This window comes from Grampus griseus (genome assembly GCF_964374135.1).
Source record: "Grampus griseus genome assembly, chromosome: 21".
In the NCBI taxonomy this organism is placed as follows: domain Eukaryota; kingdom Metazoa; phylum Chordata; class Mammalia; order Artiodactyla; family Delphinidae; genus Grampus; species Grampus griseus.
The window spans coordinates 13376697-13401774 of record NC_139015.1 but is presented as its reverse complement, the minus strand read 5'-3'; the positions used below and the strand labels follow the sequence as shown (position 1 = coordinate 13401774).

Here is a 25078-nt window from a genome sequence, read left to right as displayed (position 1 = left end):
GGGAAGTCTCCAGCCTTCTCTACTTGTGAACCATAAAGTTCTTTTCTGTTGAGGAGGCACTCAGCACAATTTTTGTCTTTGTTTTTTAAAGAAGCAAGCAGTACCTATTGACCTCCCCGCTCCCTCAACTCTTCATGTTTTAAGTCCAAGAAGCACCATCTCTGGCCTCCCTCCACCTCTCACTCATTCCTCTCCTCTCCTCCCCAGAGAGGAATAAGCTTTTAATCTGATCGCAGAGGAGGAACTGTGCCTGTGAAGCACAGCCCTTCTGTTCCCCTTCCTCTTAAGGGCGTGTGTTCTCTGCCTCCAAAGGGCAGCCAGCAAGCAGACTGCACCTACCAGGGAGACGGAAGGAGGGAGCAGCGGGGACAAGGAGAGGGATTCCGACCCAGCAGTGACAGGTGGGAAAGAATGTCTAATCGTGAAACTCAGTTTTAGAGAGCGCACTGCCTGCATATATAAACTACATTGTCCAGGATCTCCAGTAATAAGAGTGACACTGTGGTCTTCATTTGCCTTATTTCTTGGCCCTAAGATGGGTCAGCCTTCAGGATGGAGAGAGGACCACTGCTATTCATTAGGCCTCCTCAAACCCCAAGATGAAACACTGCATCCCAGTGGGCCATTAGGAACCGCCCAGTCTTCCCAAAGAAACTAAATCTATTTGTGATCCTTAGTCTAATGATCATAAACAGTAACAATAATAGTGTCAGCTAACAATTAGGAACATGCAGGTCCTGGGCCAAGTGCTTTACATGAACTGACCTGTGGTCCTAAATGTCGTTCAGAAAGCAGGTAACTCTACCCACACCTAACACGGCACCAGTGCTGTTCCAAACACAAGCACGTAATGTATTCTTTAATTTCAGAGACATCATAAACTTCTTCATACCAAGATTCCCCTTCTCATATCAAATTTTACATTGCTGCCAACACTTAATTGTCTTTCCTCCTAAACGAAAATAATTTGTGTTCTCGGGTATGTTTAACTCCCACCCCTCTGTGCCCTCTGCTATTTCTCAGACACTAGCAGCAGTTATATTCTAAAGTCAATGTACTTTTATTTTTCATAAAGCTGAAAGATATTTTAGAACACTTTTCATAGGCAGCCTCACATTTTAATGTGTTTTTTTAAACTAAATTTATATTCATTTATTCTTTTCATAAAAATTTGCCAGGCTTCTGTTTTACACTTACGAATTTCCATCTCCCTGTCCACCCACACGAGCCTTCCTCAGCATTCCACACGCGCTCAGTGATTTCTTACACGCTGCAGCAGGTTGTCTTAGGTATGCTTGATTTCTTTTTTCTTGTTCCTCTACAACGTAATCCTATTTTACTGCAAGATTCACATTTTCAGAATCACTGTTCAAAACGCTGCACATTCAACTAATTTAAATTCTTCTACACAGAAGCATGCAATTTTAAGAATTTTAATACTTTTAATATTATCCTCATGTGCAAATGCACCTAAACTGATTCAGAGTTGAAAATCCACCCCCTTATGATATCGAAAGAAAAAAATACTACGCAACCCCTCAGTAACCCATTGCTAGTCATGATCTCTTAAGTTAATCCATTCATTATGCCCATTGCCTCTTGCTTTAGTATGGTAAAACTGAAAAACACCATACCAATCTCAGTATGTGCTAGATAAAAGGTTCCCCTTCTCTTCTCCAAACTAAATAATCCTTAATCTCTTTAATTTTAAACCTTTCGTTCATTATTAGAATTTCCTATCTATTTTTATTTTATTTTATTTTATTTATTTATATATATATATTTTTTGCGGTACGTGGGCCTCTCACTGTTGTGGCCTCTCCCGTTGCGGAGCACAGGCTCCGGACGCGCAGGCTCATCAGCCATGGCTCACGGGCCCAGCCGCTCCGCGGCATGTGGGATCCTCCCGGACCGGGGCACGAACCCGTGTCCCCTGCATTGGCAGGTGGACTCTCAACCACTGCGCCACCAGGGAAGCACTCCTATCTATTTTTAGATTCTCCACATTGCTGTTTAAATGAGGGTCAGAAGTAAACAAATACAGAACTGAAAAATCTAATAAAGATTTGGGCTGGTGGTAAATGAGATTATGGCAATGACAGGCTGCTCTGATTTTCTTTCTTACTACTTGTTTCTCTGGCAGAGAAAGGTGATGGTACTTCTGATGGTATTGCTCCCCACATAAGGATTAGTGCCTGCAAAGGCTCACGAACAGTAGAGAGTTATCTCCACACTTGCAGAAAATCCCACAAGGCTGGGGCCATGTGTCACTGCTGTTCTCTGCCCACCTGGCTAGCAAGTTACCCAGCTTTACATATGGGGTTTGAAGTCAGACAGACCTGAATTCAAATCCCAGCTCTGTTACTTGTTAGCTTTGTAATCTGGGGCAAGTCGCTTTCCCCTCCTCAACCAAATAATGAGAATCACAGTACCTACTTCACATGGTGGTTATAACAATCGGATGATGATTATAAAGAACCTAGCACTGTGCTTGACACATATTGGATATTCAACAAATGGTAGCTTAAAAACAAAGAAAGTTTTCCTTTCTTGAGCATCTGCTTGGCATCTCTTTAACCCTGGCAAATGCCCAGTCCAGGGAAGCAGCCATTTCTCCAATGCCTGTGTGGGAAGCAGTGCTATCCTGCCTCACTATAACTACAAAACATGAAGTACTGTAGCAAAAACAGCTATTTGCCTCTTCCATACCCATTCTTTTTCCTTCCTCAGTAATAGAATCCACCATTTTTAACGAAGCCTAAGGGTGCCCAGAATGAGACTACTTGCTTTTTCTCAATTGTTTCGACCAATGAAATATAAACAAAAATGTCATGTAGCAGCTTCCAGAAATATCCTTAAAAGACAAGCAGTACAGGACCTTTGCCACCATGTTTCCCTGCCTCCATCCCACTTCCTGGCATTAGGATATGACGGATGGCACCCTAGAGAACATCCTGAGCCAGGAGGACTCCGGAACACAGGATGGCAGAGCAGTGAGCCAGGGGGAGCCTGGGTCCTTGAGGAAGGCGGGGCCACGCACCAGCCCTGGACTGGGTACTACAGACTTCCCTTAAGCAAGGAGGAAGAAAAACCCTCTGTACTTTGACAAGGCATCATTATTTTGTGGGTTTTCTATAATTTTCAGCTGAATCTAATCCTAACTAATATAAGTACAGTACCTCCAAACTGTTCACGGGGTTAAACCAGTGGCTCTTAAGAAAGGGCAATTTTGTCCCCCAGAAGACATGTGGCTACGTCCAGAGACATTTCTTGTTGACACAGCAGTGCGGGTGCTACTGGCATTCAGTGGGTACAGGCGCTAGGGATGCCGCTTACATTCTGCAGTTAACAGAACAACTCCCACAACAAAGGGCTATCAAGCCCCACGTGTCAGTTTTGCCAAGGCTGAGAAACCTCGGGTTAAACACATCTCTCAGGAAGGTCAGTGATAAAATGCCCTCTGTTCATTACAATAATCATGGCAGAAGAATGAGGTGTCCTGATTAGTCAGTATTCTCCTCAACAGAGTTACCAGACATCTCAAACAGTAATAAACAGTTTTCAAAGAATCAGAACATAATGAATCACATGACACGACATCTAGCCGAGACTTCAGACTGGCAGCATGTGAAAGCACATGACGTTTAAAAGAGATTCTCGGTGTATTAATTGCATTTTATAATCACCTGGGGAACTGATGACCAAGATCCACTCTAGACCAGTTACATAAAAGTTCCTGGGGGGTGAAGCCTAGGCATCTGTACCTTCCATGGAGGACCAAATAATCTCCATCAGGGTACTTTTCACAAATGCACTGAAGAAGTACAGAATGCAGGCAGCCCTGGATGCGGCAGATTCCTGGACCACGGTCTGCCTACTTCTTTACAAGAGGTTCCATTGGGGCAAAACCTTTCACTGCTCCTTTGCTTAACATTCACTTTGACTCCTGCTTTATCTTCAAAATAAAGGAACACACAGTCCCTTCTCTAGTATGGCTGTGACGTGGGGTTTCACAAATGGATGCACCTGGACCCTGAACACTGCTCTGCCTTCCTTGATGGTGGCCATCACCCCCGCACCCCAGCCACACCAGGTGGGAATCTATTCATCTGCCCTTTAAAATCCTGCATCAACATGACACTCAGATTTCTGGCTCCTCTTTTTTTAGCAGAGTTGATCACTGCTCCTACTAGAAGACCCAGAAAATTCAAAATATTAAACCAGTCTAGCTCCCATATCCTCATTTTGACATCTTGGATGCTAGAAAAGGGAGTATCTCAAAAGGACAGCAGGATATCAAACTGTAATGTTTTAAAGCCTGGTTGATTCTAACATACAGACAGGGTTAAAAACCACTAATTTAGGCCATCTTGAGTTGAGTGTCCTGTGAGGAGCTTCAGAAAACGCCCCAAGCTGAGGTGTCAGTTCGGCCGTTTCTTGAGGAACTCTGGTCTGAAGGGCCGGGGGCAAGGCCTCTGCACGGGGCCCGCTATGAGCAAGTGAAACAGACCAAGCACAAAGGGAAAAAAGGTGGAAGGGCTAGGCCTGAAGTGAGACTGCCAGATTTATGTCCTTTCCAGATGAAATGTGGATCCTCTAGAAACAAGAGGTGTGAAGAGAGAGGACCTTCAAGATGGCAGAGGAGTAAGACGTGGAGATCACCTTCCTCTCCACAAATACATCAAAAATACATCTACATGTGGAACAACTCCGACAGAACACCTACTGAACGCTGGTAGAAGATCTCAGACTTCCCCAAAGCTATGCGCCAATTATCAGGCCTGAGCCTCTGAGGTGGGAAAGCCGAGTTCAGGACTTTGGACCAGCAGAGACCTCCTGGCTCCATGTAATATAAATCGGCGAGAGCTCTCCCAGAGATCTCCATCTCAACGCTAAGGCCCAGCTCCACTCAATGACCAGCAAGTTCCAGTGCTGGACACCCCAAGCCAAACAACTAGAAAGACAGGAACCCAACCCCACCCATGAGCAGAGAGGCTGCCTAAAATCATAATAAGTTCACAGACACCCCAAAACACACCACCAGACGTGGTCCAGCCCACCAGAAAGACAAGATCCAGCCTCACCACCAGAACACAGGCACCAGTCCCCTCCACCAGGAAGCCTACACAACCCATTGAACCAGCCTTAGCCACTGGGGGCAGACACCAAAAACAATGGGAACTACGAACCTGCAGCCTGTGAAAAGGAGACCCCAAACACAGTAAGTTAAGCAAAATGAGAAGACAGAGAAATACACACCAGATGAAGGAGCAAGGTAAAAACCCACCAGACCTAACAAATGAAGAGGAAATAGGCAGTCTACCTGAAAAAAAATTCAGAATAATGATAGTAAAGATGATCCAAAATCTTGGAAATAGAATAGAGAAAATGCAAGAAACATTTAACAAGGACCTAGAAGAACTAAAGAGGAAAGAAGAAACGATGAACACCACAATAAATGAAATTAAAAATACTCTAGAAGGGTTCAATCGTAGAATAACTGAGGCAGAAGAATAGATAAGTGACCTGGACGATAAAATAGTGGAAATAACTACTGCAGAGCAGAATAAAGAAAAAAGAATGAAAAGAACTGAGGACAGTCTCAGAGACCTCTGGGACAACATTAAACACACCAACATTCAAATTATAGGGGTCCCAGAAGAAGAAGAGAAAAAGAAAGGGACTGAGAAAATATTTGAAAAGATTATAGTTGAAAACTTCCCTAATATGGGAAAGGAAATAGTCAGTCAACTCCAGGAAGCACAGAGAGTCCCATAAAGGATAAATCCAAGGAGAAACATGCCAAGACACATATTAATCAAGCTATCAAATATTAAATGCAAAGGAAAAATACTGAAAGCAGCAAGGGAAAAGCAACAAATAACATACAAGGGAATCCCCATAAGGTTAACAGCTGATCTTTTGGCAGAAACTCTGCAAGCCAGAAGGGACTGGCAGGACATATTTAAAGTGAAAAACCTACAACCAAGATGACTCTACCCAGCAAGACTCTCATTCAGATTCGATGGAGAAATTAAAACCTTTACAGACAAGCAAAAGCTAAGAGAATTCAGCACCACCAAACCAGCTCTATAACAAATGCTAAGGGAACTTCTCTAGGCAGGAAACACAAGAGAAGGGAAAGGCCTACGAAAACAAACCCAAAACAATTAAGAAAACGGGAATAGGAACATACATATCGATAATTATCTTAAATGTAAATGGATTAAATGCTCCAACCAAAAGACACAGACCGGCTGAATGGCTACAAAAACAAGACCCATACATATGCTGTCTACAAGAGACCCATTTCAGACCTAGGGACACATAAAGACGGAAAGTGAGGGGATGGAAAAAGATATTCCATGCAAACGGAAATCAAAAGAAAGCTGGAGTAGCAATTCTCGTATCAGACAAAATAGACTTTAAAATAAAGACTATTACCAGAGACAAAGAAGGAGCACCTCAATACATAAGGCAAATACTAACAGCCATAAAACGGGAAATCGACAGTAACACAATCATAGTAGGGGACTTTAACACCCCACTTTCACCAATGGACAGATCAACCAAAATGAAAATAAGGAAACACAAGCTTTAAATGACACATTAAACAAGATGGACTTAATTGATATTTATAGAACATTCCATATAAAAACAACAGAATACACTTTCTTCTCAAATGCTCATGGAACATTCTCCAGGATAGATCATATCCTGGGTCACAAATCAAGTCTTGGTAAATTTAAGAAAATTGAGATTGTATCAAGTATCTTTTCCGACCACAATGCTATGAGACTAGATATCAATTACAGGAAAAAAAAATCTGTAAAAAATACAAACACATGGAGGCTAAACAATACACTACTCAATAACCAAGAGATCACTGAGGAAATCAAAAATAACCTAGACACAAATGACAATGAAAACACAATGACCCAAAACCTGTGGGAGGCAGCAAAAGCAAAAGAGGGAAGTTTACAGCAATAAAATCCTACCTCAAGAAACAAGAAAAATCTCAAATAACAATCTAACCTTACACCTAAAGCAATTAGAGAAAGAAGAACAAAAAAACCCCAAAGTTAGCAGAAGGAAAGAAATCATAGAGATCAGATCAGAAATAAATGAAAAAGAAATGAAGGAAACGATAGCAAAGATCAATAAAACTAAAAGTTGGTTCTTTGAGAAGATAAACAAAATTGATAAACCATTAGTCAGACTCATCAAAAAAATAAGGGAGAAGACTCAAATCAATAGAATTAGAAATGAAAAAGGAGAAGTAACAACGGACACTGCAGAGATACAAAAGATCGTGAGAGATTACTATAAGCAACTCTATGCCAATAAAATGGACAACCTGGAAGAAATGGACAAATTCTTAGAAAAGCACAACCTTCCGAGACTGAACCAGGAAGAAATAGAAAATATAAACAGACCAATCACAAGCACTGAAATTGAAACTGTGATTAAAAATCTTCCAACAAACAAAAGCCCAGGACCAGATGGCTTCACAGGTGAATTCTACCAAACATTTAGAGAAGAGCTAACACCCATCCTTCTCAAACTCTTCCAAAATATAGCAGAGGAAGGAACACTCCCAAACTCATTCTACAAGGCCACCAACACCCTGATACCAAAACCAGACAAAGATGTCACAAAAAAAGAAAACTACAGGCCAATATCACTGATGAACATAGATGCAAACATCCTCAACAAAATACTAGCAAACAGAATCCAACAGCACATTAAAAGGATCATACACTATGATCAACTGGGGTTTATCCCGGGAATGCAAGGATTCTTCAATATATGCAAATCAATCAATGTGACACACTATACTAACTGAAGGATAAAAACTACATGATCATCTCAACAGATGCAGAAAAAGCTTTTGACAAAATTCAACACCCATTTATGATATGCCTACACCCTCCAGAAAGTAGGCATACAGGGAACTTATGTCAACATCATAAAGGCCATATATGACAAACCCACAGCCAACATTGTTCTCAATGGTGAAAAACTGAAACCATTTCCACTAAGATCAGGAACAAGACAAGGTTGCCCACTCTCACCACTATTATTCAACATAGTTTTCGAAGTTTTAGCCACAGCATTCAGAGAAGAAAAAGAAATGAAAGGAACCCAAATTGGAGAAGAAGAAGAAAAACTGTCACTGTTTGCAGATGACATGGTACTATACAGAGAATCCGAAAGGTGCTACCATAAAACTATTAGAGCTAATCAATGAATGTGGTAAAGTAGCAAGTTACAAAATTAATGCACAGAAATCTCTTGCATTCCTATACACTAATGATGAAAAATCTGAAAGAGAAATTAAAGAAACACTCCCATTTACCACTGCCACAAAAAGAATAAAAGACCTAGGAATAAACCTACCAATGGAGACAGAAGACCTGTATGCAGAAAACTACAAGACACTGATTGAAAGAAATTAAAGATGATACAAACAGACGGAGAGATATACCATGTTCTTGGATTGGAAAAATCAACATTATGAAAACAACGATACTACCCAAAGCAACCTTCAGATTCAGTGTAATCCCTATCAAACTACCAATGGCATTTTTCACAAAACTAGAACAAAAAATTTCACAATTTGTATGGAAACACAAAAGACCCCGAATAGCTAAAGCAATCCTGAGAAAGAAAAACGGAGCTGAGGGATCAGGCTTCCTGACTTCAGACTACACTACAAAGCAACAGTAATCAAGACAGTACGGTACTGGCATAAAAACAGAAATTAGATCAATGGAACAGTAAAGAAAGCCCAGAGATAAACCCACGCACATGGTCACCTTATCTTTGATAAAGGAGGCAAGAATATACAGTGGAGAAAAGACAGCCTCCTCAATAAGTGGTGCTGGGAAAACTGGACAGCTACATGTAAAAGAATGAAATTAGAACACTCCCTAACACCATACACCAAAATAAACTCAAAATGGATTAAAGACCTAAATGTAAGGCTAGACACTGTAAAACTCTTAGAGGAAAACATAGGCAGAACACTCTATGACATACATCACAGCAAGATCCTTTTTGACCCACCTCCTAGAGAAATGGAAATAAAAACAAAAATAAACAAATGGGACCAAATGAAACTTAAAAGCTTTTGCACAGCAAAGGAGACCATAAACAAGACGAAAAGACAACCCTCAGAATGCGAGGAAATATTTGCAAATGAAGCAACTGACAAAGAATTAATCTCCAAAATATACAAGCAGCTCATGCAGCTCAATATCAAAAAAACAAACAACCCTATCCAAAAATGAGCAGAAGACCTAAATTGACATTTCTCCAAAGAAGATATACAGATGGCCAACAAACCCATGAAGGGATGCTCAACATCATGAATCATTAGAGAAATGCAAATCAAAACTACAATATCTCATACCAGTCAGAATGGCCATCATCAAAAAATCTACAAACAGGCTTCCCTGGGAGCACAGTGGTTAAGAATCCGCCTGCCAATGCAGGGGACACGGGTTCGAGCCCTAGTCCGGGAAGATCCCATGTGCCGCGGCAGCAACAAAGCCCACGTGCCACAACTACTGAGCCTGCGCTCTAGAGCCTGTGAGCCACAACTCCTGAGCCCGCATGCTACAACTACTGAAGCCCGCGCACCTAGAGCCCGTGCTCCGCAACAAGAGAAGCCACCGCAATGAGAAGCCCATGCACCGCAACGAAGAGTAGCCTCCGCTCACTGCAAGCAGAGAAAAGCCCGCGCGCAGCAACCAAGACCCAACGCAGCCAAAACTAAGTAAATAAATAAATAAAATTAATTTATTTTTAAAAAATCTACAAACAATAAATGCTGGAGAGGGTGTGCAGAAAAGGGAACCCTCCTACACTGTTGGTGGGAATGTAAATTGATACAGCCACTATGGAGAACAGTATGGAGGTTCCTTAAAAAAATAAAGATAGAACTACCATACGACTGAGCAATCCCACTACTGGGCATATACCCTGAGAAAACCATAATTCAAAAAGACACATACACCCCAATGTTCATTGCAGCACTATTTACTATAGCCAGGTCATGGAATCAACCTAAATGCCCATCAACAGACAAATGGATAAAGAAGACGTGGCACATATATACAGTGGAATGTTACCCTGCCATAAAAAGAAACGAAATTGAGTTATTTGTAGTGAGGTGGATGGACCTAGAATCTGTCATACAGAGTGAAGTAAGTCAGAAAGAGAAAAACAAATACCGTATGCTAACACATATATATGGAATCTAAAAAAAAAAAACAAACAAAAAAAGGTTCTGAAGAACCTAGGGGCAGGACAGGAATAAAGACACAGATGTAGAGAATGGACTTGAGGACATGGGGAGGGGGGAAGGGTAAACTGGACAAAGTGAGAGAGTGGCATGGACATATAAACACTACCAAATGTAAAATAGCTAGCTAGTGGGAAGCAGCCGCATAGCACAGGGAGATCAGCTCGGTGCTTTGTGACCACCTAGGGGGGTGGGATATGGAGGGTGGGAGGGAGACGCAAGAGGGAGGGGATATGGGGATATAAGTATACGTATAGCTGATTCACTTTGTTATACAGCACAAACTAACACAGCAACGTAGAGCAATTACACTCCAATAAAGATGTTAAAACAAACAACCCCACTAACTTAGTATACGTGAAGGACACATTTCTAGCTTTATAGTCCTACTGTGAAAAGATCTCATGGTCGCTCAGAGAAAACAACAAACTACTGCAGAATTACAAATAGCACCTTTAAGGGTTTGTTGTTGTTATTGTTTGTTTATTTTTAATGCACTCCAGCCTGGCAGAGCTGAATGACTCTTTCCTTTAGAAAACATTCATCTAACTCCCAAATATGTATAAAATAAAAGTGGATGGTTTCACTTAGTCTAAATAAGACGCATTCCGTGGCTTATGCAGCCTATCCCAAAATTTTACTGAGAGCAATTTGAAGACAATGACCTAAAACCCTAATAAAGTCAGAGGGCAGAGGACTCTAACTGTACCAGAAAAACAACACAAGAGCTGAGACTATGGCTGAAGAAAGCAGCTCCACTCGTGCTATGTGGCCGATAGGCCTCGTCAACGTGGGCTGTAGACAGAAGTCTGATAAAAAGCAATTCTGCCTGTCACTACGAGTGAGGAGAACTGACCCTTAAATAGAGGGCAATTTTTTTTAATCAGGTGAACAGTAAGCAGTCAAGTAACAAGATAATTTATGCAGCATCACCTACTCTTTGAGCAAAAAGATCAATCTCTCCCATCACAGAGTTGTTCCTGGTAGCCTCTCTAGGGCAAGAAGCAGGGAGTAAAACTTAGTCCTCAGATCTGTGCCTCAGGTACAAGGAAAAGGGACACCCACCCCAAGGACGAAAGCTATACCAGTGCCACATGGAAGAGAACCACCTAAAATGTCACAATAAAGCAATGCCCAAGGAACTGTCTCGTGGTCACAGGTCCAGGAAAGATGCCCCAGGACAATGCACTATTTACACAAGTATACAGAGAGCAACTCTGGATGTGTGTATCTATCATTGACAAAAATGCCTTTCACAGTATTTTCTCCTAAGGTTCTTTGCCAGGCTTGTTGAGGAGACTATACATTCTTCAGGATTACGATCCCAGAGCTGATGTTGTCAGGTGCATCTGACTCTCTGAAGAAGTTCATGCCCCTTGTTACAAGAGAATTTTGCAGCCTGTCTAAAGGAAGTTATCAACATACTTCCCAAGATTTACACGAGGAACTGAAAGCTTACAAAGGGATGGAGGTCAAAAGAATAGGTCATTACGTCCACTTAATTAAATCTGAAAATGGATTCTTTGTGCTTCTAATAGACAAGGCACTTTAAGAGTCTGATTGTCTAATCACCAAAGTACCTCCAAGTGTTCTCCCCATTGAAACCTAAAGTAAGGTGTTTCTAACAGTAGGGTGGAGGACACAAAAGAGAAGACAATATGTGGAAAAGGAATAATGCACTAAACGAACACCCCTTCCGGGTGTCTGTACTCCAACACTCCTTGTTGGGGGCAGGTATTTAGAGTGAGGGGAGGTGGTGAGAGGAAGAGGTTAGGAACCTGCAACACTTTATTTTACTCTCATTTATCAGCAGTCACTGATAGTACTGCTGAAGATGCTCAATGATCATTCAAAAGGCATTCTTCAAAGTGCAACAACCTAAATCTTCCACTAACTGATAAATGGATAAACCGAATATGGTATATTCATACAGTGGAATAGTATTCAGCCAAAAAAATGGAGTACTGATATATACTGCAACATGGAGGAACCGCGAAAACATTATGCTGAGTGAAAGAAGCCAGACACAAAAGGACACATATCGTATGATTCCACTTACATGAAATGTCCAGAATAGGCAAATCTACTGAGACAGAAAGCACACAAGTGGTGCCCAAGGGCTGGGGGGAGGAGAAGGATGAGAAATGACTGCCAATGGGTATAAGGTTTCTTTTTAGGGTGATGAAACCAGTCTGGAATTAGTGGGTATGGTTGCACGGCCTCTGAATACACTAAAAACCACGGAACTGTCCATTTTAAAATTGTTGAATTCTATGGTATGTGACTTATATCTCAATTTTTGAAAAAGCCATTCTTTAGTTCAGCTTTTCTACGGCCCCTTAAGTCTCCCAGCGCTCAACAGAGGGCCTGCTTCCTGGGACCCCCAGTGGGATACCCTTCAGTGTTGCCCTATTTATGAGATCGAGAGGAAGTGATGTCAAAAAAGATTTAAGTGCTTATACTGTTTTTGTTCCATCACGTATGAGAGGGAAAGGGGAAAATTATGCAGCACTTCTAGTGTAATCTTCTGTCACACGGTGAGGGCAATCCATAACACTCCGACCGTGACGAAAGCAGGCTGTCCAGTCATCCTGGGACAGTAGATACCATGCTTCTGTTTTTCTAAAAGGCAGCTCTTGCTGAGCTACTTCTTTACCTACTCGATGACAGACTGCCAACATTAAGACATTCATAGTATTTCAAATAGTCTGGAGACTTTCGCTAGTACATTTTAAAGAAGGTAAGCCATCAATTCTTACCAAGATCCACTCATAATATAGGAACTGTGCTCAGATACAAAATGACAGATGGTGCTAGAGTACCAATAGCTGATCATTCAAAATAATTAGTTCTGATCAAAAAATGTCTTTTGGTGCCTTTTTGTTACACCATTAACTATGTCACCATGTGTGCAGTGCTGGAATCTTTTGTTTGGTTCAGAAAATAGAACACTCATGCACAAGTCTGGAAGAAGAATGAATACTAGATTCTAGATTGTTATCTTAAACTTCCTTGGAGTTTTCAAATGGTCCATGTCTGACCTTACTGTGGAGAGACTGTCTGGCAGAGGAAAATGCTTAGGAATTCAATGCACCCACAATTTATCAACATGAGGTATCACCTGCTCATAAACAGTCTTAGGAGGAAATTGTAATTCCATGGAGGGTGGTCATCACATTACCTTGGTCAAGCCACACACAGCACATCTGGGAACAATATTATAAAAGCACCAGGGAGAGGAATATTAGAGTATAAGTTTGAACAGCGTCTCTAGAACCAGAGCTTGGTGTGTGTGGGTTGTCGTGTTGAGAATTTTAAGGTGATGAGGAAGCAACAAGGGTGTCTGACCTGTGGGCTCTTTCACTTTCTGTGGAATGACACTTCAAAAGGAGTCAGAGGAAGCCACAGTAAGGATGATCTTTGAGTAGATGTGACCTGTAAGCCTCAGGTGACAAACTTGGAATACTGGCTCTTGGGTTCTCTATCAGCTCAAGTGCCACAATTATGAAAAAGGAATTTCTAGATTCAGACATAAATAATCACAAATCTATAATAAATAAGTACCATATAGCCTATTCAAGATTATGAATGGAAAGAGAAACATGATTAAAATCTTCAGAGACTATATCTCACAAGAATTAAATTACTTATAAACAAAGTCATACAATCGAACCCATCATTATACATTTGTGGGACCTAGATTAAGACACAGCACAGTTTATGAGAACACAGAGGCATTCACAGTGTGTGCTTCTTAGAGGGTGTATTATTCAGATTAGAAAATGTAGCAGCATAACTCACTTTAATGTTGACCCTGGTTCAGGGGCAAATAAATGTGGCAAGTCCAAAGCCCTCAAACAGTTCAAAGACCCAATTTCAGCCAATATTTTACTTTTCCGCCAGAGACTTACAAAAATTACCTATCAGAAGCAAAACTGACAGGCCAGAGTTTCCTTTCTTCCCATGCATGTTTATTTGGGGACACTAAAACAGAAGGGTAGAGAAACAGAAGCCTAGAAAATCCACAAACTACACAATACTATATAATCATACTGTATATGCATAACCTGTATTTTAAAAATTAAAAATAAACACACACACTCACCCCTAAAAATACCTCAAGTACCGTAAAGGAGACTGAATTCCCCTATAAATTAGATTCCTGAGGTATATTTCAAATGTGTTTTCTCAAAACAATTAGTCAAGAACCCTTTATTCCCAAACCTGGGCCTCTGTATTTCCTAAGAAAAATGAAAATCAACACAAATGGTCTGCACTGTAATTTTAAGAACACAGCATTGGGCTTCCCTGGTGGCGCAGTGGTTAAGAATCCACCTGCCAACGCAAGGGACATGGATTTGAGCCCTGGTCCAGGAAGATCCCACATGCTGCGGAGCAACTAAGCCCGTGCGCCACAACTACTGAGCCTGCGCCCTAGAGCCAGCAAGCCACAACTACGGAGGCCCATGTGCCATCACTACTGAAGCCCGCACACCTAGAACCCATGCTCCGCAACAAGAGAAGCCACCGCAGTAAGAAGCCCGCGCACTGCAACGAAGAGTAGCCCCTGCTCGCCTCAACTAGAGAAAGCCTGCGCGCAGCAACGAAGACCCAATGCAGCCAAAAATAAATAAATAAATTTTTTTAAAAAAATTATCCTTTAAACCCCCCCCCAAAACAGTATTTCCTTCCACTTCTTTTCCAAGGTAAGCACCTGAGCAGCTACGCAGGTTCTAACAACTGAACAGCTTTCTATTATAACCTAATTATTTGAAAAACATGATACTTTGAACGAATTCCGCTGCCAAGGGAGAAGTTGGATACATTTTGCTGTTACTGATTAGTACGTTTTATGGACTTCCTTTATTTCTTCTTCCCTGACAACCACAGTTTTTTGTTTTTTTTTTTACCTAACTAGGTAGAGGAGGATAGTCAGTAGCACTGTCACACTATAATTGAAGACCAAATACCTTAGTTGCTTCAAGAACTCAACATCAGAGTTGCTGTTAATAAGCTTGATGAACTCTTCATAGGAGGGAGCATAGGTGTAGGCTCTCTTGTGATGTTCATTCACCTGTTCTCTGTGCTCCAACTGGGCAAGCAACATCTGGTTAATGTAATCTGGATTACTAAGTAACTCCACTACTGGCTTTAAGACTGTGGGACAGAGAAGAGAGCACCACTTAAAAAGGGTATTCTCCTTTAAAGGAACCGCTTTCATGTTATATAATTGAAACTACATCTGGGAAACATTTTAAAACTACCCAAATGGGCCACAGACACACACCCACACCCACACACACACCCCCACACACAGCTACCCATCCCTCTGGGTTTGCTACTAGTTATGGCTACAACCAAGTGGCCGTTTTAACAAATGAGTTACATGTAAAAGAATAATGAAAGAAAGCCATCTGGAACCCAAGTTGTTAACAAAGCTATCAAAATTAAGTACATTCATTTTTTTCCCTTTGATTTCTTTTATAAGGCTCAATATGTTTTGTCTGCCAAAAGATGAAAGTTAACATTCTCCCAACCGGTGAAACAGACGTCAGGGAGGAAGTTGTTAAAAAAGTCAATGACACTATGACAGATTCATCCCACTAGGTTAGAAAGTTCCCCTTTTCTCTGTGGTTAGCTATACCAGCTAATGGGTACAGCTGGCTAACCCAGAGATAATAAATGAGATATTAAATCACAGCACATCAAACACAACGTTATTTGTTTGAGATTCTGAGATAGGAAAAGTTTCTCTCAGACGATATCTTCTTCCATTTTTCCTTATCCTAGCTAAGCATTTCCCTGGATACACTTTTCTTCTAACAACCACATTATTTTGTGGTACAGTCCCTCTTCTATTTATTCTAAGTCACATATAGGCATTGCCAATGAATCCTGAAGCAAAGGTATTTTAAGCAAACGCATACTGGAGTTTGAGTATAGACAGTCTTTCATAAAGCACATAACTGGCCTGGGTGACTCAAAATCTATCCCAGGTGGATGCTACACTGTGGTGGGCATAAGGACTGGTTGCCTATTATAAACAGCAGAGTGGACTATGTATTTGGTAATATGTTATATGAAACATCTGTTTATCACGTAGGGCCAAGTGATGCCTTCTCTGAGTGACATTTAAACCTGACCTTTTGAAAATACTTTAATTCCCGTATGTCCCACAGTATACAAGGTCTGCATAGGTGTCGTATAAAGTGTTATCACATTCGTATGTAGCACATTAGCTTGCACAAGTATCGCATTAGTAATATCAATTAGTTATGAAAGTCTACCTTTTGCTGTGAGAATTTCTGCAAGCATTATGCGTAAGCTGAGAGACTGGACATCCTTTGAGGGAAGGAGACAAAACACCAGAACCCGAGAACACGTTTGTAGAAATCTTACTTCATCATCTGAGTTCCTCAAGAATGCATGCAACACAAAGGGCCTCGGCTGTTCTTCATGTCTGAAAAAAATAAATACATGAAGAGAGGGAAAGGGAAGGAAAGACGTTTCTAGAAACAGCTTGGTTATGTACCATTAGGTAAAAAAAAATTTCAAATGGGCAACGCCACAGTTTTAATAACTATGTCCACTCTTTCACTATATCAACAGTCAGTAATTTTCTCAACCACAGACTAATCTGGAAAAATGCAAATGCATGGCCTTTTGGGATTTCCAACCTTAAGTAGCATCAACCCTCATACACGACTCCCAAGTCACAGCAACAATCTAGAAAGGGGTGAGCAGCTCTTTAACTAGATCATTTTTAAGTCTCCTAGCTCTCTCCCTAAATGTGATCTATAGCTTCATTTCTCCAAAAAAAAATAAAAAATCTAACAAAGCATTAAACCAGGGTCACCAGCTCCCGGCAGCGTCCTCCTGTCAGTGTGGATCTGCTACTTGTTTATTCCAACTACTAGTACTTACCTCTGGGTTCTCATGCCGTGAGTGAGCAAAAGGACATTACCCTTCCATACACTTCATACGTGCAGTATTATTTAATCTTCCCACCTACATCTAGAAGCAGGTATCATCATCACCGTTTTATAGATGAGAGTATTAAGGATCTGAATGATCACGTGAACGGTCCAAAGTCACAGAGGTAACAAATGGTAGAAATAACTCTCAGGTCCTGTTCTGACTCTCAAGTCCAGACTCTTTAACGCTACACCATAATCAGAGATTGTTAAAGTGAAAAGGAAAAAAATTTCAGAGATACAGAAGAAATATATGTGAAAACAAGCATTATTTTGTGCCTTAAACAACATGCCTGTGCTTGACCAGTAAACAAAATGCACAGATTGTAAAAAGGAGGCTGTGAAATTAAAGATGCCATTGATGTAACAGCATAAAAACAATCATCTTTAGGTTTTCCTGAAACATGCTGGACAAGACAGATGGGGCAAAGGAAGAGGAAGCAGAGGCAAAAATTAAGTATGATCTGGATTGGCTTAAAGCAGCCAACAGAACGTCAGCTGGGAAATGAATACAGGCTGACCGGAAAACTGCCTCACACAACTGCCTAACAGTCAACCAGAGGATGCGTTGCTTTTATTAATGCAATTTATTATTCTCTTGCCTGATAGTGGCCAACTCAGTTGGGTGCTTCCTGGCTGCCACAGTCATTTTGCAGCCAGTGGAAACCTGTACACCAAGGGTGATTTCCAGGGCGAGGGCACTGTTTACCTGGGGCAGGCAAGTACCAAGATAACCATCGAACCTAGGTTTCTGCCACTCTCACTGTGTGATTTGTAGAAAGTGATGCACAATCAGATATTAGATCCCCAGCATTCACCTCCAGGGCACGATCATCTATATGCAAAACACCAGTGACCTACTGGCACTTTTTCAAATATCCATAATGTCAGAGAACAATGGTAGATTTTTTTTCCTTTAATAAGAATCATCAACTAGAAGCTTCTAGGCATAGCCTAAATGTACCCTTGGCACGAGAAAACTGGAATTCCACAGGAAAGGAGCTTCTAAAATGGAATCAATTCTCTGTTTCTATTATTGTGATGCTTACTCATCACAATATCTTTATATTATCCACAAAAGCAGTAATTTCAGAAGCTGGTAAATAAACGTCTCAGTGAAAAATATACTCTCGGGCTTCCCTGGTGGCGCAGTGGTTGAGAGTCCACCTGCTGATGCAGGGGACACGGGTTTGTGCCCCGGTCCGGGAAGATCCCACATGCTGCGGAGCGGCTGGGCCCGTGAGCCACGGCCGCTGAGCCTGCGCGTCCAGAGCCTGTGCTCTGCAACAGGAGAGGCCACAGCAGTGAGAGGCCTGCGTACCAGGAAAATAAATAAATAAATAAAAGTCTTAGTTTAATATCTAATATGGTAAATATTGACCGATAGGATGAGTGGTGAGCTGGTAAATGTTCAACTGGCTCTCCAAGGGGGAAAAAAAGCTCCGATTTGTAGCATCTGCCGATTTCAAGGAGTAAATACCCACGCCATGGCCAATTACAAACCGACAAGGTGATCACCACTGACCTCAGAATTGAGAGATGTGCACCGTCCGCTCCCGCACCCAGCACAAGCCGGCCCTGGGACACCACGGCTCTAACCCGCTTAAACAGAAGCTCTTTCAGGTCCTTGATAACTTTTATGAGTGTAGAGGGATTCTGAGACCACGAAATCTGAAAACTGTAGCTCTACAGTAATTTTTTCAAACCGTGGGTTGTGACCCACAAGGAACAAAATAAAATTTAGTCTCAAATGCCATTTTTTTTTAAATGGTAAAGAACAAAAAATATCAAAGTTTTCACAGGTACTGAGCATTATTTGATGAAACTGCATCACAATATAGAATGTATTCCTGGTTTTATTTTTAAAGTTTGCAAAACACACCGGGGTCAGCAAGCTGGAGAAGAACAGGCATATGGCGGCCCTGTGGATTCTGGCCACGTGGACCTGAGCTGCGTGGACATGGGGAGAGGGGACAACTCATGGGAAGAGGCGGCACAGCCAAGGACAGAGGGCTGCTGCTGCACGACCGAGTGCCCTTGGCAGCCAGGCCCCAGAGCAACCTCACAGGCAGAGAGGGAGTACTTTCTGACAGAGCCGCAAGACAGGGCTTCTTAGAAGAATGTGAGTTCCCACCTGCCCGACGAGGATGCCTCTGCTTACTCATCCCCTTACGTATTTTGCAAATACTTTCTCTTGTCCCCGACGGCAGAGGCAGAGCAGTGTCAATGAGAAGAGGCCACAGGAGCTGTAGGGAGCCTGCTGCTACTCCAACTGAGTCCAGATGCAAACAGGCAGAAGGCTACTTATTGCAGTAAGACTGCTTTCTATGTCCCAGTTAGAGGTGCTATGAGTCACCATGCTGTCACTCACACAAGAGTAAGACAAACACTTAAAATCCTATCCGCAAACCTAAGAGAATAAGAATTTGTTATGAGCACAGAAAGGCCTTGTTGCAGTCTTCTTCCATAGGCAGAGTCAACTCACAGACACAAACCTTTCCCGTGTAACAGAGCAAAAGGCTAACTAAAGCCTAAATATTAGCAATTTTCACATTGGAAGACCTTCTCCAATCACAGCCCACATGCTCCAACCCTGAGTTCCTTTTAAAAATCAATTTTCAGGATATTGTGACGCAACAGAGCTCTTAACACAGGACTCACATGCACACAAAAAATGAACTTCATTTAAACTTTCCTGAAAACTGAAAACTCACTGACACTCTTCCGAGTGTAAAGCGCTATATTTAAATGTTGTTTCTAGGCACCCTTAATACTGTCTAAATACATTCATGATAGTGCTGCTGGCTCCATAAAATTCACGTCACTGTTTCAGTTATTTACAAAAGCAAACAAGTCCACAAAGTGGTTTTCTGTTAAAAATTTTTTAAGTTTACTCTATCAGAACATTATAATTATCCCCCCCAGTATGTCTACATTTCCAGCCGAGTGCCAGCAACAGGATGAATGTGCCCGAGTTTTGTCTTGACTTCAACGACCCTCTCAATAAGTAAAATATTCTACTGTGAATAAAGGTGAAGGGGAGGTTGTTCCCATTATAACAGTTACCTGGCGTCTGCCGCCTTCAGGTCACAGAAGTGAGCGAGTAAAGCTCTCACAACATCACTGCAGACAACTCTGACCATGTCCACGCGGCTCAGCCTGTGGCGCAGCCGTCTGACAACTTCCCAGAAGTCCTCGGAAAGCAGGTGGTAGAGCTGCCCCTCGTCTCTGCTGAGGCTTCCATACCAGGACAGGATGTAGTCTCTGTAACTGTAGTCAAACACTACCAGGAAGAGACAGAGCAACGCGTCAAACTTGGGTGAAAGCAACAGACACCGAGACGGCTTTTCTACTGGAAGCTGGCCACCTGCTATTTAGTAGTCACTTTAAAATATGTGGACCGGGCTTCCCTGGTGGCGCAGCGGTTGAGGGTCTGCCTGCCGATGCACGGGACACGGGTTCGTGCCCCAGTCCGGGAAGATCCCACATACCGCGGAGCGGCTGGGCCCGTGAGCCATGGCCGCTGAACCTGCGCGTCCGGAGCCTGTGCTCCACAATGGGAGAGGCCACAGCAGTGAGAGGTCCGCATACCGCAAAAAAAAAAAAAAAAATGTGGACCTTTTTTTTTTTTAAGTCTTTATTGAATTTGTTACAATATTGCTTCTGCTTTATGTTCTGGTGTTTTGGCCGAGAGGCATGTGGGATCTTAGCTCTCCAACCAGGTATCAAACCCACACCCCCTGCACTGGAAGGCAAAGTCTTAACCGCTGGACAGCCAGGGAAGTCCCTCACTGTTTAAAATTTAAAGAGAGTAGAAAACAAAACAAGGGAAGACACACTCTTCCCTGAAGCCTTTCAAAATGAGAGATTCTCATCTAACTAGAATTTTGGGGGTGTGGTGGCCATAGGTACTGGATTTTCTCAGATAGCCCAATCTTTAAATATTCTATCTTGGTACCAAACCCTCTGATTTTTTTTTTTTTAATTCTAAATTGCTCTAGACAGTACAAATAGGACCAATGGGTGGAAATCACAAGGAAGTTGTTTTTCCTGTTCAACATAAGGAAGAACCGAATAAAAACATTAAAGCTATTCGAGAGGCTGCCATATTAGATGACGAATGTTCCATCATAAGAAATTTTTAAACAAGCTGAGTATCTAATGGACAAGGATGACATGGAAAAATTACTTCCTGAGACGGTGGGGCTGGATTACATGACCTCCAGGCTTTTATAGCCTTTTACCCTCCTTCTGGGAACCCCGAGGCCAAGCAACAAGAGCATGATGACACACACCTTGCCAGTAAAACACTGCTAATTCGTTCATTTGCAATTCTTTCTCTCATACTCTTGTATCAAACAAAGTTTTCATGCCAAAGAATTTTTAGCTAGTGGCAAATAAATCTGCAAACCAAAACGTTTGGAAAAATAGAAGCATTTTTCCTTTCATTAAAATTTAATTTCAAATTAAAGCAGGAAATTAAGAGCAATTATAAGAGACTTAATCTCTAAAAATAAGATCTTTTCAGCTAAAAGATTTATGTGAAGGGCATATTCACCTACATAATGTCTCACTACATTTGTTAACCACACTGCATACTCTAATTATTACACACCTAAAATACTCCTCTGATAATATGTTTTGGTGAGAAATGGATAAAAATAAATACTGACAAAAATCTGTACTCAGTAATAGAGATATATGTTAGCCACAGGCATATCTTCCATCAATAGCTCATCAGTAACCCTCTTCAAACTAAGTATCATAAAAATATAACAAATATAAAAAGTACAAAACAAAGCCATGATTCTAAGTATGTATTACCTAACTACATACACTCACCTACACAAGTACACATATGAACAAAATGTTTTTAAATATACCTTCTAGGTCAATTCAAGAAGACAGAACTTCGTGAGCATAAAATCATTTTATGGTTTTCATTAAGAAATAAGTGTAAGAAATGTAACAAACCACAGAGAGAAGTGAAAGAACACTTATTCTCACTGCCAAGCAAAGAGATTTTCTTCTAAAGGCATAACAGCCAACACAAATTCAGATGCTATTATCACTCAAATACATCTAATTTCTAGGACGGCTCTCAAAGAAATAAGTAGGTAAGAGGGAATCACTGAAGATTAGAGAGAATGAAATAACATGATTAGAACTTTTCAGCTTTAGTTAGATTAACCTGAAAAGAGGATTTAGGGTAACAAAGTAGAGAATTACTAGAGGTGAAGAGACCAGTTAAAAAGCTACCATGTAGTCTAGAAAATGTGATGCTAGGTTAAGTCTCTATCTATAAATGTTCAGAACAAGGAATGACTCAACCTAAGTAAACAGTATGAGAGAGAAGCTCCGAGAGAGCCATTTTCCATCTCTGCCTTCTCCCCAGGATAACTCAGGGTGCAATCTTCCATGCCCAAGAGGTAGAGCCCCGCAGGTGGTAAATGTCCATGACCTGAGTCTCTTGGCACAAAGAAACAGTCCGCATTCCACCAGGAACTGCCCCAACGATAATGATAAGAACAACAATTTCATTGATCATATAGATGGCCCTTTACGGTGTACAAAGTTTTCAAAAATGCAATTAATAATTACTCTCTGTGTGCACAACGAAAGTCATCTTCTGGGAAGATTTTGAGGTTATTAGGTTATGTCACTGGTTGATCTATTCATTCATTCAACAAAAATGGACAGATATTTCATACCACTAGGTAAAGAGTCATGAATGAGGAACTTCCCTGGTGGCGCAGTGGTTAAGAATCCACCTGCCAATGCAGGGGACACGGGTTCAAGCCCTGGTCCGGAAAGATCACACATGCGCGGACCAACTAAGCCCGTGCACCACAATTACTGAGCCTGCGCTCTACAGCCCGCGAGCCACAACTACTGAGCCCATGTGCTACAACTACTGAGCCCGTGCGCCTAGAGCCTGTGCTCCACAATGAGAGAAGGCACTGCAATGAGAAGCCCACACACCACAACGAAGAGTAGCCCCTGCTCGCCGCAACTACAGAAAGCCCGCGTGCAGCTACGAAGACCCAACACAGCAAGAAAGAAAGAGAGAGGGGAAGGGGGGGAAGGGAGGGAGGGAGGGAGGGAGGGAAGGAGGGAGGGAGGGAGGGAGGGAGGGAGGAAGGAAGAGTGGGTCATGAACAAGGTAAGTTGAGCCTATGGGGAGGGGGAAGTCATGCTCTTTGAGGTACTAGCTCTGCTTCCGCTGTGTCAGCATCTAATCCTTGGACAGTATAAGCAGTCTGTCTACTTAGAGTAGTCCAGGTCTACTGAGCAAACAAACAGCAGGTACGCGATAATTACTGAATTAAATTCTCTGGCCCACATTAGTGAGATAATTCAGGGGAGTCTAGTGAAAATTAGGCTATGGATCTAGTGAGATTTAATAGCAAGTCAAAAAGATTTTTAAAAATCTATCTTCTGGGCTTCCCTGGTGGTGCAGTGGTTGAGAGTCCGCCTGCCTATGCAGGGGACACGGGTTTGTGCCCCGGTCTGGGAAGATCCCACATGCCGCGGAGCGGCTGGGCCCGTGAGCCATGGCCGCTGAGCCTGCGCTCCGCAATGGGAGAGGCCACAACAGTGAGGCCCGCATACCGCAAAAACAAAACAAACAAACAAACAAGTCTATCTTCTGTCAGTTTTCTAGGAAATGTAACTTCAGGAGAAAACCTTTTAAGGGTGTCTGGTATAGCTGCCAGTTCTCTCCTAACTTCATATTTAACACCATGTATTTTCATCTGAAAAACCTCAGACATTGTTTTCTGTACATATAACTGAAATTATCAGTTTTTAGAAATTTAATTTTTAAAATATCTTTTTAAAATTTAATTTGATCAAAATATATTATTCTCTTTTAAACTTTAATATTTGTAATTACACTTACTTGTCCCCATTTCTAGACAGATAATATTGTACCCCCCACAATCCCCTTTCCAATCATCCTTAATACAAGTTTCACGTGAATGTCCTTCATTCTTTTATAAGGTATGACTGATATCCCTAAATTTGGTTAACTGGTTTGTCCATGAGCGAGCCTGAGTGTACTCATCCCCAACGCACCTTCTCTACTTTATATCTAAAAGAAACAAAGTTTCCTGATACCTACTTTAGGTAACAGAGAGCAGATCCTTGCTTCCTATCCTGGAACTAGCTCCACTTAGCTGGGTAGTTTCATGTGACCTGCAAATTCCTACTTAATCAATGTTTAGATCCCATCCATTTAACTAAAATATGGATGTATTTATTAAGTCTTCAAGTAAAAATTCATGAAGAAAAAATTCAAATGCAACATGTAGACAAGGATAGATAAATTTGCTAGGAATGATTATTTTCCTTTTAGAACATAATGAATTGCTTCCCATGGTAATTATATATCCTAACTTAATCCTTACCTTCTTTCAGAGCCTTGTCCATGTTATGAGAAATGACTACCCTTCTAGACTGAACTGACTCGTGTGAGTTTCCACACACAGGACTCTGAAATGGAAGAAGAAGAATAAAAAATGCATATTACTGAATGAATAAATCATACATAAAAATAAAACCAAAGGTATGAAAAACCATTTAAACAGGCACTAAAATATTGCTTAACAGACTATAAAGTTCTCCTGGAAAAGTAAATAAATGCTTAAGGTTAAGAAATTTTTGAAAAAGAAGAATTAAGGAAGGATTTTCCCTACCAGATATCAAAACAGTATGATATCAGTGTAGGAATAAACAAATCAACAGAATGGTAGAAAGTACAAAAATACCTATATATAGATACATATCTATATGT

The 25078-nt window shown here is 41.4% G+C and overlaps 1 protein-coding gene across 4 annotated transcripts in view; it reads right to left on the bottom strand.

Annotated features, from left to right (window-relative positions):
- Nucleotides 1-24729, bottom strand: part of SNX25 (sorting nexin 25) — an 84000-nt gene extending 59271 nt beyond the window's left edge. For all 4 annotated transcript variants that reach the window (XM_082680459.1, XM_082680460.1, XM_082680461.1 and 1 more), the window contains exons 1-4: nucleotides 24693-24729; nucleotides 20350-20566; nucleotides 16597-16769; nucleotides 15280-15466 (exon numbers count right to left, since the gene is read on the bottom strand). In XM_082680459.1, coding sequence (XP_082536585.1) covers nucleotides 15280-15466; nucleotides 16597-16769; nucleotides 20350-20566; nucleotides 24693-24714 — 599 coding nt within the window. In that variant the 5' untranslated portion in view covers nucleotides 24715-24729. The remainder of the gene's footprint in view (nucleotides 1-15279; nucleotides 15467-16596; nucleotides 16770-20349; nucleotides 20567-24692) is intronic.
- Between the last annotated feature and the right edge of the window lie 349 nt (nucleotides 24730-25078).